Genomic DNA, 17,258 nt, shown 5'->3' with positions numbered 1-17,258 from the left:
TAGATAAATTTAGATAGATGATACACACTTATGATTTATAACAGTATTTATTAGATTATTTGCAAGAGTAAATTTAGATTGAGTAATTAGGTTGATAAGCTTTGCCCTCCTCCTAGCACTTTGCTCTGCGTGACGAAGGAAAAAAAACTATCGAATGGCTGCATGTGCGATGATCTGTTGACAGACACCTGGTGTTCAAGCGTATCATGTCTCCAGTCCCCTTTCCTTAGAATTTATGGCTTAGGCCCCCCAATGGAAGCGTTTATTATAGTTTTTCAATTTTCAGATAAAGTAGAAGTGGATGAAATTGATCCACTGATGAATAAATCAGTCAAACCATAAACTGAGCTACATCTGGAATGATTTAATATCTAAATGCTAAATAAACACTTGTAAAAGATGCTAGTCTTTGCATAGTTGCATGGATGATTTTCAGATAGTTTACAAAATGGTGAATCGGCATTCTATACATTAATATTTTGAGTCTTAGCACTTGCAATATCTGATGCAACTGATCCAGTTATATCTACATTTATTTTTAATCCCTGTATCAGTATGACCCTTTGAAACAAAAAAAAATGTTGTACAGAGCAGTGGCCATATTTTTAGCATAATATATATAAATACATTTTTTTTTATATATATATATACACCGATACCCATGCTTTCTCTTTTAAATATATGTAATCCTGGCATTTACCCTGTGTTGTGTTATCATCCCCGCTTCGAAAAATCCTGCTCGAACTTAATGTAAGTGTTAATTCATAAGATCAGAAGTTGCAGTTACATGAAAAAAAAAATTAAGAGATTCTAAACTAGTTCATTGGAATATGGTAAATAATAACATTAGTTTTTAATGGCCCCTCTGACATAAAAGAACTGAATTCAGTAATGTAGTAATTAAAAAGGATGAAGTAAGTGTTCAGTTACTATATTTCATAACTAAGGAAAAACATTGTGTCCCGTAAGTAATTATGCTGAATTTACATTTTGTTTTGATAACGTTTACATTATGATTAACATTATCAGAGAAAAGGAAAGAGAAAAATCATTAATCCCCTAAGAACAAGCTTGACACTTTACTGTGAATAGCACCGTTTTCTTTGTTTATTAATTGTCTAAATTTTCTATTTTGGCTTTCTGATATTTCAGTCTATTCTCATATAGTTTTTTAAATGAATTTGAAAAATATAATTCATAATCGCACTTTCGTTTAGCACAAGTACACATTAAATTAGTAAACTACATTTTCATATGGGCACTTTCACAAGTTTATCTCAACAGTAATTTACTTCAGTAATGACTAAATAAAGTGATAATTTCAAGTATATATAATCTGTATCCCTGACATTCTCATATGATCTTTTTTTTCTTTCATACAAATATCCTTCATTGGTATTGTTACCTACAAATGACACTGTCTGCATTTAACCTCCCCCTGGCCTACGGCAGTACGAAGGTGGAGTGCTGGAGATGTTTCTCACGGACTCACAGAAGAACTACTACACTGCCATGAAGAAACTGGGTCGCAAGAAGCCTCAGAAAGTCATAAGGCGGCCCAAACACCAGTACCACGCCCTCTTCTATGATATTGCTGTATCCCGGAGGTGCGTTCAGAACCTACTGGTGTGAGTCTCCACTTTGTGGATTTGTTTAGGATGATTTTTTTTTTTTATTCTTTTCCTTTAGTCCTTTTTAGAAAATTATTAAGTTACGAAGACTCGGTATTGATGAACAGAATATTATTGCTGAGATCTGATGAATAATTTCAGGTAGGAATTCTTAAAACTATTGTCGAAATGATTTTTCTTGATTTGTTTTAGGACTTTATAGCCTCATTTGCACATGTGTATTATCTTTGTTTCTTTTTACAGTCATTAAAGTAGTTTTTGTATGACATATATTCCATTATCTGCATTTGAAAAAACGCCCGATGCAGTAGGATACCAAGTTCACCAGTTTCACACAACACAGTACTGGGACATACCACATACACTTACAATTGTAATTTCATTGGTTATTTTTCTCTTTTTTTGTGCTAGTCTGTCTCCCACAACCGCAACATTCTTCCTCCATACATTGGAAGGTATGACCACAAGCGATTGGGCCCAAACCAATGAGTTAATCTAGATATATAAAGAGAACAGTAGTTAATCTAGATATAAAGAACAGTAGTTAATCTAGATATATGAAGAGAACAGTAGTTAATCTAGATATATAAAGAACAGTAGTTAATCTAGGTATATGGAGAACAGTAGTTAATTTAGATATATAAAGAACAGTAGTTAATCTAGATATATAAAAAACAGTAGTTAATCTGAATATATAAAGAGAGCAGTAGTTAATATAGATATATATAGAGAGCAGTAGTTAATCTAAATATATAAAGAGAGCAGTAGTTAATCTAGATATAAAAAGAAAAGTAGTTAATCTCGATATATGAAGAGAACAGCAGTTACTCAAGATATATGGAGAACAGTGGTTAATCTAGATATATAGAGTGAGGAATTGATACAAAAAGGACAGTAGTAACTATCAATATGATGTCATACCGTCTTGAAATGTATGTTCCAATACAGTTCGTTATACTTCTTATCAAAGGGATGTTGTGTATATTATAGTTTGTGCTTCGTGGTGGAACACAAATTTTTTTCGTTTATAGTGATTTACGTGATGACCAAATTATGTATGCAAGTCTTCGTTCTAGAACATAGGTTCTCCTTTACTTTTGTCCCGTATGATGTGATAACTTTAATGATTTCATATTATGGAAGGATATTTGAAGGGGAAATGACGTCATAGAAGGACTCCCGCAAAACCTATAAGCAAGGAATATCTACTTTAGGAAGCTTAACTGACACTCGTTTGCATTATTTTCATTGAAGCCACTAAATTACTTGAAGAGAATTATAGGGTAAACTATAATTATGTGAGTGTTACAGGAAAAACCTATTGGCCGTATATATTAGGGTCATTAAAACCATTGGAATTAGATTCTCAACTGAAACACAAGTCTTTTGCATAAGTATGATAGTAATTAAAAGTGACTAATTTTTTCATTACAATACTTGGTTTTGCAGGAGATGATTGTATACGACACACACAAACACAAGTATGTTCATATTCCAGTCACATAGTCCTTTGCCATTTAAGAGATGACCAAAAGATTACAGTATTATATTAAAGAAAGTCAGTCATATGCCTTTAGCGGAAATATATTTCACTTTGAGTATGATCCTTAGTGCAGTTGGGATGGTATCAGAATTTTCACATGTGATCTTAAATATAGAAATAGAAAGTGATATTGCATTATATCAACCATAATAACTCATCATAACAATCAGGTACAATCTTTCGTAATTTTGCAAGGATAAAAAGCAAGTTACTAAATTTTCTTATCTATATATCAAAGCACGTGTTTTAAAAGTCACGTAGGCAAGCTTAAATAACCAGTTTACAATTCTGCATATAGCCATAATGAACATAACTTGGAATAATACAAACAGTTAAAAGTATAAGGGCGTAGCAATATCAAGAATAGTATAAACAATGCAGACAATATGTTTACGTCATAGCCGCGACAGAGGCGCCATCCCGTATTTCTTCTCAACTAAAATAGATGCCAAATGTCTCCGAGTGCCCGCAAAAACCCGTGAGTATAGCTTCGTAACTACATATTCCTTGCTTAAAAGGCTCCACTTTGGTTGTAGACTTTAGTGAGTGAGCACACTCGAGTTTGCGGTGGTGTCGGAACTGTGCGTATCGGTCGTACGTGTGGTATATCCTCTCTTTCTACAAGCCACCAAGGTCCAGCTGGGGAATGGACGGATCTATTATGCCGTTTTATGAGCGTTCAGGAAAACTACCTACGTACAACAAGGTAATCCAGGCTAAGTATTAAGTAGAGGCTAGGTTTTTATTTTATTTCCAGGCCCTCGAATTTACCTTAGGCTCAGTGTTGTATTGGTGGGGGTTTAGGCGAGGATAAGACAGTCTGTAATTGTTCTCTCCCATGAGAGATTTTTTTCAATAAGGCGTCGCCATGAGTGAGCTTACGAACGATTGAATAGGAGAACAAGTCTCCTTAAAGATATTTCACTATCTTGTGTTGTACAGTTTTGTTGTCCATTACTTATTTCCCATGCTAATATAGTCCACAGCTTCGTTAGTTCAGGTAGTGTTCAACACTACCCATGCATGGCTTGACGTGTATTCACAGACGTTGAAAGATGTGGTGACCAGCGGGTGTAATGAGTTCAAGGCGTAAAGTTGTAGAGTAGGTAGCGTAGCGGCTTCGCTGGTACCTAAAGTTAGGTAATTAATCCACCACAGAGACATTTACATGAGACTGGATAATGTATGTGCATGATAGTAAAATGTCAGTGGGAGAAAGCTGAATTTCGGAAGAAGTTCCTGTTGACGTTCTCATACCTTTTCCGTGCTTCTGCTACTCTACGCAGCTGTAGGTTTTGCTGTTTCCCCGGCCGGTTGTATGTTTGAGTATTACCCCGGACAGTTAAATGTTTGAGTAAATCGACGGCCATCAGTATGTTTGAGTGCATCCCCGGCCAGTTGTATGTGTCGTCCTGGCCAACCGTTTGTTTGGATATATCATCAGCCAGTTGTATTTGCATTCCTTTACGACGGACCTGTTAGGCGGTGCCTACTCCGTGACTGGGCCAAGTGACTTGGTCGATCGCACGAACTAGACATTATCGTCACCAGGTGTGCTCTGTATAAAAGAATTTTGTACTCAAACCTCACCGGCCTACCACTAGCCTACCGTTATGTGGACTTGGTTTAACAGTAATAGTAATATAGTAATGATGATAATGATAAATGGTGATGATCATCATGATGTAAGACTGACTGAGCCCGTCCGCCAATGGAAACACGTAAAGTGAGAAACAATATGGTTATGAAATCATTTTATTCTCTCCCAGCGTTGAATCCTATTCTTAGCCCCACACATTCTGAGCTCAATATTGTCAGTGTCGCTTTTACCCACTTTCTATTTATTCCCTCCTCTCCTCAGTTTTCCTTCAATGAGCCTAGGTAGATTTGGCTGATGAATCTTTTGTGTCACAAAAGTCATTTGATTTCATGTACTGCAAGTAGACGGGAACCGTCTACTTATTCCTTTGTAGCCAATACTGGCTGTTGTAGAATTTCATCCTTGCATCCTTTACAGAGTTATAAAAAATGCATGGTACAAACCTTTTCGTCTATTTATCCCTTAACTGCTCTCACCTTCGCCTAAATTTATTCATATATTGTAACAACCTTTCCCCGCCTTGGCAGAAGAAACAGACATTATCCTCATTCACAAACATCTAGTTCCTACATTGTCACCGAAACTAGAGCCAGCCAGCCACAGCCAAGCCCAATAAAGAACTCCATGTGACTAACTACTACTTAGTAAGGCTAACCACTTCCTTAGTAAGGCACTTAGATACGGAGATCTCTCTTAGGAACAGAAGTAGAAATAGGTTGTTTACCTTGGTGGCTAGGCTGGAGACATGTCTCACAAGGTTCAGGACTTATTTTAGGAGACAGGTGAAGACAACATTCCGGCTGGAACAATGATATGGTTCTTAATAATCAACAAATATAGATCACTTATTTGAAAGTTTAGAGAAAGTTGCAGGAAGGTTGTGATAACGGGTCTCTTACAAAGGTACGATGTAGGAGCCAAATGTCAGAGTAGAATGTTCGGTACTTATGATGTAGTTGAGCGCATCTGCGCGGTGGAAGGGATTGACTATAGGTCTGTGGGATTTTTTTTTTTTTTTAGAAGGAAGCTTGCTTGCTTGCTTGAGATCGTCTTCAATTATATAGAGTTGGTACTGCTAGGATGGGTAGGGTTTTATTGGCATCTACTGGGAACGTGTTAATTACTGACACAAGCAACACCTGCTAGTGAGGTCGGATGTGACAGTAGCCGCTGGGTGACGCATATACCCCAGTGACCAAGTGATGTGATCTCACAGATTCACGTTCTACCCATCGTACAGAACCGAGCGAAACGTTTACATGTTTTATGTAAACACTAGAATTATTCATTTAATACGCTATAAACTGGCATCATACGATTTGTGATAAAATCCAGATATCATAGCAATACCATAGATTCCGAAAAAGAGATAGTAGAGTTAGAGATCCATGGATTATTTTTTTTTTTTTTTTTTTTTGAAAAGGTAGATCCATGAATTAAGTTTGGAGTTGCTCTCTTCGTACACGACAGCTTTGGAAAGAGGGATGTTGATGGATATGGTTAATTGTATGTAGAAATAATGAATAAGAGGTCTAAAGTTATTTTTGGGTCATTCATTGTGTAGACCTCCAGACTTTGTGAAGAAAACCGTAGTGTTTTATATGATGGAATCATATCCTACGTAAACGAGAAAGAAACCAGTAGTTGTTAGAGACTTGACAATCTCATTACGTCGTCCTCATGTGTCCTCTTGTTCTCCTCACTCTGTTCACTTCCTTCCAGGACATTCCCTTATGCTCTCGGAAGTTCATCGATATTTTTTCATTTCATCTATGATTTGACTTTATTTTCAGCTTTGGTTCTTTTTTCTTGATCTCTGCCGGGTTTTTTTTTTTTTTTTTTTTTTTTGTACACCCTCCAGGCACTCTCATTCCTTCCCTGTTGTTACCGTTCATAGCATTCCCTTTTCTCTTTCACAAGTGAATTAAGTTCCTCATTCCACCACTCATCCCTTCTCATGAGTCCGCATCCCGCCATCCGCATGGCCCGCATTGCACCAACACATTCAAGCACTGTTTCCCTTAATACCTACCACTCCTCTTCTCCCCACAGAACTTCATTTTCTCCCACTGTATGTTGTTCTTCACTCAGTATCCCTTGGTATCACAGCACATAATCCACTTTTCCAAGCACATTCATTCTCACTACTTTTCCATCTGTGACATATCCTCTTTTCATACACTCGCCAAAGACTTTCACACTTTCCTCCACAGAAAGTGATCAGATATTCCACCTGCTTCGCCCATCGTCACATTCTCATGCAATAATCTCTCTACTGCGCACATCTCATTTGGACACAATAATACCCTTTAACTCCCAACTCGACTTACACATACATACTTAAGTATGAGTTTTTCATGCTAAGTATTCCCAGTCACCATTCCACTTTTCAGCACACAAACTTTACACCAAATTACAACAATAACCACGAAATTATAAGCTCAGTTGCCACATCACCCGCTCTGGCATTTATATCCACTAGCCACAAGGTTCGATCCCTTGGATCAAAACTACCCAGATCCTCGCTGAAAGCACTTCCTCGCTCATCTCATTACCAGGCTCACAAGCACTGTCACCCACCTCTCGTGGTCTAGTTTCATACTTAAAACACGTCAATCTTGAATTCATTTTTTTTACACTCGTTAACACAAAGCTCCTTCCATAATGATAATTATGATAATGATGGTAGTAATGATATTATTATTAACTGGCTAACAACAAATAATTCAAATATGAAAGTACAGACATGAAGTTTGAATAAAACAGCGCTAACCTGAAAGTCACTGACCTTGTACTGGCATAAAGAAATCCGTTGCTGACATCATTTATAAGCACACACACATACACACACGAGAATCCGACCAAGGAGGTACTACCGCCACTAAAGTGGCTGTCAAGTTCCTGTCCTTGGCCCAGGTTGCTTTCTTCGTCACATGCACACGGGTTGTTGGCATTCAGTTCACAAACACAGAAACACCAAATTTCACTGAACACTGGACAATTTGTACCTCATAGCTGCTTAATGGCAACATCTTGGAGTAGTCGAAGAGATGGAGCCTCACGAGTGTAGATTTCTGTTCCCTGGTAGTAGACATGTGAGCGGTCTAATACACACATATACACACACACACACACACACACACACACACACACACACATACACAAAACACACACACGAGATTGGGTTATACGAATGTAATAACGCCCTTCTTATATTGTACAATTAGGTAAAACTTTAGGGAATTCTATGTAGTTGCCCTTGACATATACAAAGCTTTTGACAGGGTATGACATATACAAAGCTTTTGACAAGGTGTGACATCATGGTCTCATTTCTAAGCTCCCCATCTTTCGACTTCCCTCCCTCACTTCTAAGCTCCCCTTTTTGGCTTTCCTTCCTCACTGTACTCCCTTGTATCTAGCTTCCTCTCTGGCTGATCTAATTCCGTTGTTGTTGATGAATCAGCCTCCCCTCCTTTTTCTGTCAACAGCGGTGTCCCTCAAGGTTTTGTCCTGTCTCCCACACTTTTATTCCTTTTTATCAACGATTTCCCTTCCACAGATAACCAAGTGCACTCATAGGCTGAAGACCCAACACTGCATTCCTCCTCGTTCTTTAATTCTGCTCCTTCTCTCACTCGATCATCATCCCCTTTCGATACAACGTCCTCAATAAACTTAGACGTGGACAGGATACTTCAATGGGATGGACAAAATCTGGTTAAGTTTAATGCCTCTAGGACCCAGTTTCTGCCCATCTCTCTTTCGAAAACTCCTCACAACTTTCTCGTTTGACGGTTCTGTAATTCCACCTTTTGTCTCGATGAACACACTTGGTATTACTGTAACATACACTTTCTTGGAAACCCTACATTACGGAAATACCCAAGTCTACCTTTAAAAAGCTGGGAGTCCTGCTTACATATCGAAATTTCTTTTCTTCTGAACTATTGCTCCGTTTATGCAAAGGCTAGGTCCATCCTTATACTTGGGGTGGTTCTAGCTCTTCATTTTTGCATGATAGGTTTGAGTCCAAAGTGGTCTGACTTACAGATTCTCCGGGGCGGCTGACTTCAAAACTTGACCCGCCTTTCCTACCTTCGCAGTGTTGGTTCACTCTCCCTCTTCTATAGGTTTTGATTTGGTTTTTGCTTCTGAGAGCTGGCTGTTTATGTGCCCCCACCTCTAGGTAGACCACTCGATAAGCTGCTGTGTCATGATTACTGTGTGGCCGTCGGCAACTCAAGGATGTGCCGTTTTGATAACTGTTTCTTTCCCTACACCTCGAAGCTCTGTAACTCTTCAACCCTTTCATGTCTTTCCAAATAACTATGACGCAGTAATTTGTTTTTTTCTTTTTCGTTTTAAATGAGACGATACGGACAACTGAGGTCCTAATCAAGGCCTTCTCAACGCTATATGTATGCTCTAACCTAAGCCAAGTACCCATTTCATCGACCAACCCCTGGGAGTGAATGAATAGCTGGGTTGATTGTGGTCTGACTGCCGCACCCAGGATTCGAACCTAAGCGCTTGAGCCTGGGCGTCCCTTAGATATGTCATGGTTAGCGAGGCTAACCGCTGCTACTTTCACTAACCTCTATATTTCAGTAAAGGCCCGGCCTTGATGTGGACTTTCTTACATAACTGAAGCCTCCAACGTAAACGCGCACGCGCAAACATTTGGCAGGAAATAAAGCTCAAGGTTTTGTGTGTGTGAAAAAGATTAGGAAGCCTGTCGCTAGTCCCACATTAGGAGATAAACTAGCTTCCGGCATAAGGACAAAACTAGAATATGCTGCCCAGGTTTGGTCACCTCGTCTAAAGAAGCACATGTAACTAATAGAGAATGTGCAGGGGAGCGTAACAAAGATCGTACCACAGTTAAGAGAGTAATGTTACAGGGTAAGGTTAGAGACTGAATTTGCCCATCGTAAAAGAGATTAGAGTGTCGGATGACAAAATATATATCCCCAAAACCAGTTAAATCTAAAACTAATAGTTATATCTCATTGGATTTGCATCACAGTTCGAAGATCATCTTGATAGTTCGCCTCTGTATTCTCATTCTCTCTCTTTGAAGCTGGGTGACCTTAACTGAACATTGCATTCAAGTTGGAGACGCACCAGTGAACTGTAAAGAGTGAGAAATGATTTCTCAAGTTGATCGCCCTATATGTTGAACCTTGAATTTTGTTCGCCTTTTTTACTACTCTCTTGGCTTCAGATTATCAAAGGTTATCATTACACCTTGGTCTTTTCCTCACTTACCTATTGTCGCTCAACAAAAGTCGTGTTGTATCTTGCCTTCTCGTTTCCACCACCGTTCTGTAAAACTTTACAGCTATCGATACCAAAATGTACATGCCATCTGTAAGCCCAGTCCATTAGTTTTGTCCGTGTCAGTTTGCAGCTGTAGACGTTGCGTTTCATTTGTACCTTTATTTACCGCCAATTATCCTCTGTGAACTTTGATATCTTACATTGCGTTCCATTATCATTGCCATTAATACGAACGAGGAAGATAACCAGTCACAAGACTGATCCCTGCGGCACGTCACTTATTATGTCTAACCATTCTGAAGTTTGATCTTTATTTACTACACTTTGTTTATGCACAGTTGTAACCATTAAAGTACAACCAATCTGTGTAATGTGAATTAACTTTGTCTGATAATCCTTGACGCGAGGTTTTTTATCAAATGCTCTCTAAAAATGTAAACATGACATCAATCTCTAGTTTCATCATGCGTGTTGCTTATATCAGAAATAAAGCAGATTTGTCGGACGAGCGATTTCATCGAAAACCATGCTATGAATCGTTCAGTAAGTGTTGACCCTCTTAATGGTTTTAAGTCTTGTCTCGTTTGTTGCTTCTTAAGGTTTACCAGCTGCAGACGTTAAGCTGACTGAACGATAATTTCTGGCCGGAGACGTATTTCCTCTTGAATATTGTTGTTACATCCAGCAAGCGACTTACTAAAAACAGATAATTTGTAGATCTTAAACGTGTATCTCAGTAAGTTGCAATGGGACTAGATTTAGGACATTGAGGGTTTTCAGTTGTGAATACAGGTAAAAAAAAAAAATATAAGATCTTTCCCAGGCTTCATTGTCTTGAATCAAGTCACTAGTTAACGTAGTTAAGGGACCAGTTGGCAACTCACCTGCTTCGAACAAACTTTAAGATTATTTATGGATTCTTTTGTCTTTCATTTTTGGCGATAACTGCTCCCTTTTGATTAAATTTGCTATTTTCTTAGACAATTTTTTTTATCGCCATTTTGTCTTAATTCTAGAAAAAGACTTGTCTGCCGTACTACATTAGCCCATATTTTCCTTCTACTATTCAGAATGTCTTACTGAAGCTTTGCCAGGCTACATTCATGTCCTTTCATTGATTTGTTGACCCGCTTTTTTTTTTTTCGTAAGGTAATGCGAAGATCATTACAATTTGCAGGCTTAAAGTCTGGTGTTTTTGCACAGCTTTTATGCTGACCAGCGTTACAAGCAGTTTTGAAAGCTTCCTCAAAATCGTCTGTGCCAAACTTTTCTCCAGCAACATTAGAGACAAGGTTATCCCACGTAACTAGAATATAGTCTAATAGGTTCGTGTTGCGAGTAGGTTTCTCGTCGAATTGTCTGTGGGCACTATCAAGTTTAGTTAAGAATCCACAACTGTTATGTTGAAATATTCCGTTATACTCGAATCGTTTTCATCACAAATTACTCTTCGCTAGTCATAAAATCTTTCTTCTTCCCTTTGTGTTTGAGCTGGAGGCCTTTAAAGTAATCCTACTGCTATTATCTTCTGAAGCTTATCAAGTTGAAATATTTATCATCATAGAACTAAGATGGGTTTTAACTTAGATCAAAACTCCACCGCCTATTTTATTTTCCCTGTCATTGCAGAATAAAGTGTAGAATTTTGTCTTGTATACTGTGTGCATTTACGTAAGTATTGTAATGTATGACAGAATTGTTGCGAGAAGTACTTATAAAAGGGAACAGGACTGTTCTACACAGGTTTTTTTTTCAAACGTTTGTATAAATTTACTGAGATTGGTAAAACATGCACCACTCATGTTGTTAAAGTGAACTCTTTTTCCCCGTAAGTACGTGAGGCTTGTGTAGAAATGCTACCACAAGTGTAAGACCTGAAAGCCTTCCTAGGACAGTTATGTTTGGACATATCTGATAGGACATAAAGTGTTTGTTCCTATATAGGCAACGCCTTTAATTATAAAGATGTGAGCGCCTATTTAAAGAAATTGTCATGAAAGAGAACTACTATGGAAGAAAATCAGTTTTCACTTCAAATATTTTCATATTAAGATCCAAGTTAGGAAGACACCTGCCTACCTAGACAACATAGGCGCCCATATCAGAACAGTGATCCTGTCCTCTTAAGGCCTGTCTACACTAGCGGGCCTGATCGGCGGGCTTGCCCGTTAACGGGCATATTTGACGGGCAAACGATCAAATTGCCCGAAAGCCCGCCTAGCGAAATCACTGAGCTGGTGCCCGGTAGCTGGAGTTTCTACCCTGCCAGACGCAAGATAATATCGTGAACCCACAGCGGGCCTACATCCCACGGCATAGTAGCACAGTGAACATTTAACGATGGCAGCCCAGGATAACTCTAGTGAGCCACCAACAATTTTTTGGTCTAAAGCACTTACTGGTACTTTGATTGACCTTTATCGTAAGAATCCATGTTTATGGAATGTGAAGCTGAAATGCTATAAGAACAGAGACAAACGCATAACAGCAGTGAAGGCTATTGCTGCGGAGATGAGAGAGCATGGTATTTCCGTTACGACGGATGACGTAAAAAAGAAAATAGACACGCTGCGTAACCAATTTCGGCGTGAATGCAAGAAAGTAAAGCATTCACAGAAGTCAGGAGCTGGGAGTGAGGATATCTATGTACCTAAATTGTGGTGCTTCTGTGACCTGATTTTCCTCCATGACAGTGATAATCCAAGACCTTCATTGTCAAACTTGGACACAAGCCAAAACACTGGGAATGGTGAGGATACGTCTTCCCAGATTCGCTTACCTGTAAGTAGTCAGCCTTCAGCACCTCGTATATGGCCCTACATGTTTCTGGTATTATGCGGGACAAGCTTTGCTTTGATATGCGTGTACTGTACTGCAACTCCGAATAATTAGACCCACTTGCTAAAAATCGCAGAGTTGCTTCCAGACGAGCTTCTGCTGTAATGCTGTTTCTCATAACTGTGTCTTTCTTCACTATGTATGGCTCCACCTTTGATAACAAGATGTAAAAAGTGCTTACACTCATCCTCAGGTAATTTCTGAAGTCGTGTTCCTCACTACTTTGTAGTTCATGAAGTATTGTTGCAGTGCTTCCAAACATACTTCTTTTCTTTAACCAATCTTTACACCATATCCTTTTCTTCTTTTTCTTCTTGAGACACAAAGCTATTATCATAGAGCACAAAATCTTTTTCTTGACAATGCTAGGCACCATGGTTCTCGTACCGCACTCCACCCGCTACTGGCAACATCGTCGGGCAGGCCCGGCTGTTCATCACTTCGGTCGTGTGGACAACATTCACGGGCAGGCCCGCGAGAATTTGCCCGTTAACGGGCAAACCCGCCGATCAGGCCCGCTCGTGTAGACAGGCCTTTAAGAACCGGCTGACGTAGTTCAACCATTCACAAGGCGAATAACAGGAAAGCAATTTCTTCGCTCCCACCACGACGCTGAACCAACCACAACTTGCATTAGTCAACTTTATGCAATGGAATTCAAAACAATAGCGGACAACATGGTCCTCTCGAGGCGGTTTGTAATAGTGGAAAATATCAGAAACGGAATAGTCACAATATTGTGGTAAAAGAAGCTATACAGACTGAATAATTCAAAGAGAATAACCAGTAAATTGCCTTTTCGACTATGAAGGTACAAACAATGAAAGTTGTGGACTTGAATTAATTATCAAGTCTACTCTTAAACGTTTCTATAGTGCTGCTTTCAACCTCTCTTAATTGACGACTCGTTCCATATGTTAACAATCCTGTTGAAGGAAAAGTATTTCGCCTCTCGAGGTAAATTGTTCACGAAATAGTATCCATTACGAGTAAAATCAACGAATCATGTCTGGGTAAGTTCAGAGATCAAGATTATCATTTTGAATACTCGTATTAAATCACCTCTAAACCTTTTCTTGCCTAAGCTGAATAGATTAAAGTTTAATCTGCTCCTGTACGTTTTTCTCAGTCCGGGAATCATCATGGGAGCTCGGCACTGTACATTCCTCATTCTGTCTGTCTTATTTTAGGTAGGATTACCAAAACTAAACGCCATATTCAATATGTAGACTAACCAATGAATTATAGAGTAAGGATGATTTCCCTGGACTTCAATTTGAAGGCTTTACCTATAAAACAAATAATACTCGCTCTTTTCACCACTGTGCACTAATTACTTGGTCTTATGTCACCAGATATTGATACACCATTTTTCCTCATTGACCTTTCGCTGTTCAAAAGAATTCATACCGTAGCCTGCTTTTTCGTTTTTTACTAACGATATGTAAAACTTTGCGCTTGTCGATATTAATATTTGCACTTATGATCCTGGCTCATCAGTTTGTCTATGTCAGTTTGAAGCAGTAGACGTTCACTTTGTAGATTTATTTCCCAACTTTGTTTTTCGGAGAATTTTGATATCTTGTAAAGCGGCTCATTATCAGTATCATTAATGTGTGAGAAAGAGAACTGATCCCAAGACTAATCCTTGTTACGTCTAACCACTTGACTCGGCTTGACTATTATACACAACTCTGTTTACGGCGTCAACCAATTTCCTGTATACTGAAGTACATATCCATCACTGCCATGTGACTTAATTTTTGCTTGTAATATTTGATGCGAAAAATTATCGAAAGCTTTTTGAAAATAAAGATAGATGGCATAACTGCTTGACTTTCGTCATAGATGTTGATTATATATTTATATGAAATGAATCAAGCAGTTTTGTCAGACATGAGCGATTTCGTCGAAAATCCTGCTGAGAATTGTTTATTAAGCGATGGATCTCTTAAGTGGTATATGATTCTATCTCGAATAACGTTTCCATAAGTTTTCCAGCTACAGACGTTAAGCTAATAGGACTATAATTTTCGGGCAGTGACTCATAACCTTTTTCGAATATCGGTGTTACATTGGCAAACTTCCATTCCTATGAAACTTTTCCCTTCGTAAGTGTTTTATTGAAAAGAAAAAAACAATAAACTGAAGATATTGTTAGTTTCTGCACAAGTGTTACTTTAACAAATCATTTTTTTTCCTGACTCCCGTGCCAGTGTGTGGGGCGAGCAAGGTTGGTGTGTCATAGCAACGGTACAGTGGAGTAATGTGGCTGTTTTTACGTCCTTCCGCCTTATGTTCCCGGCCTCGTGCATTGAATCCTCACCCACAGTAAAGTGGACTGGGACCACTGTACTCAGTTAAATGATGATGAAGAAATATGATCTTTATCTTTGATCTTGTTAGCCGAACAATATATGGCCACTCGGCTGGTGTTTCACTTTATCTGGTCAAAATTAGGTACAGCCTTTTCGTAGATTGGACCTGGAGACTCCAGAACCCTGAAAACCAGCCCCAAAATGTGTGTAGTTGTTGGAGAAAATCGTGATCAAAATTTGCTTGATTTTCTTGTAACCAAGTGGAATATCGTAGGTTGCGGACTGGCTAATTCAAACATCTCTGTATCAGAGTTCACGTCACAAAAGTATAATAAAATCATCTTGCTTTTTATTAGCAAAGTAACTGGACGACAGATGTCAATAATGAAATTTAGTAATTTTTTCTAGCATTCAACCTTTTATTAAAATGAAAAGATATCTTTACAAAGTAAGTCTTTACGTTGTTGTGAATTTTCTAAATCAAGATAAGATGTAATTTTAGAATATATCACATGCGTTGTATTGAGAGGGTATTTCTGAGACACGTTAGTTGCAAGTAAATCATCTCTTGATCGATTCAGTCGTCTACCTACACTACGCAGTGCTTCATAAACACAGAAACAACGGTTAAGTGTCCTGTCATTTCGAAGAACTCTTCCCTGTTGATGTCGTCAAACTAGTCTAGGAACTTTGGGATCAACTCACCTCCTACTTTTCTCTTATGATGCGCAAAAATATGGCTCATAACGTCTCACTGGAACTCTTGATTCGGTTACCATTTTTGTTTTCTTCCTCTGTACCCTCTCTATTATTTCTTTTTACTTCTTTCAGTGTGGTGACCAAATTTGAGGAGCATTATTCTAGTTTCGTCTTGATATACTCCATGGACAGTCTTCCGACCATTTCGTTTTCCATGTATTTAGATGCGACTCTTAATATCGTTTGTATATTCATGTATGCTTGCATTTAGTAAGGTTGGCTAGACAACAGCCATTATTGTATTCCTAAGTTGACACACGTAACGGTTATTTGCTGAAGGAACTGAAGATCTTTTATATAACTTCTGCCTAGCCTGTTTGGTCGTATAGGTGAAGGAAAGAACTTCAGAGGCTGGTTAAAGGAATAAAAAGGCAGCCGGCGTGAATCAGTGGGTTCCGTCATATTTTCACAAGTTCCACTTCCGAGGTTCGAGAGAACCGCGTACATAGGTAACGTGCTCATTCACTACCCTGCGTCTTCAGTACAGTCCAAGCTAACATATGACAGGAAACCATACATATATATATATATATATATATATATATATATATATATATATATATATATATATATATATATATATATTACACTCCACACGACTGGATGTGAACGGAGATATTTGCCAGCGCCTGTGCGTGTTATTTTTGTTCTCTTCTTAACCTCATTTCACCGGTCTCAATGATTTTCTAAAAGAGAACATGATAATTGTGTCCGATGTCCCAAGCGATGATCCATAAACTATTCTTCAGTTATTTGAGTAAAAAAGAAAGAAATACCCTTTTTTGCTCAATTGTGACACTTCGAGACACGTTTTTGTTCGTGTAGGTAGAGTTAGAGGGTATGCATCACAGCTGTAGTTTCAAGCAACAGTATTTCTGCGCTGCTTCTACTTAAGAACAGGGAAACATAACGAATTTTATTCAAACACTTGCAGCAGTCCACAAGAAAACGTTTCCCGTGGCAATTTGTGATGGCCTTACATGTTGTGGTTGTTCGTTTCCAATCTGCTGCTACTATGCTTATTTACGTTTTCTGTTATATTTTACAAGGATGCTGATTATATGTTATCCGCTATATAGTTTTCTGTGGAATGGTAGCATGGAATTGATTTGTAACCTGGCTCGTAACGTCGCTAGCGGATTGTTAAGATCTTGATGATAATGATGATGGTCACTGGACCATCATCAGTCAGTTTTGATTTGTTGTGGTTGTGATGGCGGTTGACGAGTCTCGCTTTGGTTCTTGACAAGAATGTTATTTTCAACAGCTTATTCTGAGACAGCTGT

General features: G+C 38.5%; 1 protein-coding gene across 8 annotated transcripts in view; it reads left to right on the top strand.

The window, feature by feature from the left end:
• The window catches only part of LOC139766161 (sodium channel protein 1 brain-like), a 940,735-nt gene that overhangs the window by 697,667 nt on the left and 225,810 nt on the right, over positions 1-17,258 (top strand). For all 8 annotated transcript variants that reach the window (XM_071694448.1, XM_071694434.1, XM_071694479.1 and 5 more), the window contains one exon: positions 1,453-1,607. In XM_071694448.1, coding sequence (XP_071550549.1) covers positions 1,453-1,607 — 155 coding nt within the window. The remainder of the gene's footprint in view (positions 1-1,452; positions 1,608-17,258) is intronic.

This window comes from Panulirus ornatus, chromosome 4, assembly GCF_036320965.1.
Source record: "Panulirus ornatus isolate Po-2019 chromosome 4, ASM3632096v1, whole genome shotgun sequence".
In the NCBI taxonomy this organism is placed as follows: domain Eukaryota; kingdom Metazoa; phylum Arthropoda; class Malacostraca; order Decapoda; family Palinuridae; genus Panulirus; species Panulirus ornatus.
The sequence above is the reverse complement of the archived record's forward strand: the minus strand, read 5'-3'. Positions and strand labels throughout refer to the sequence as shown.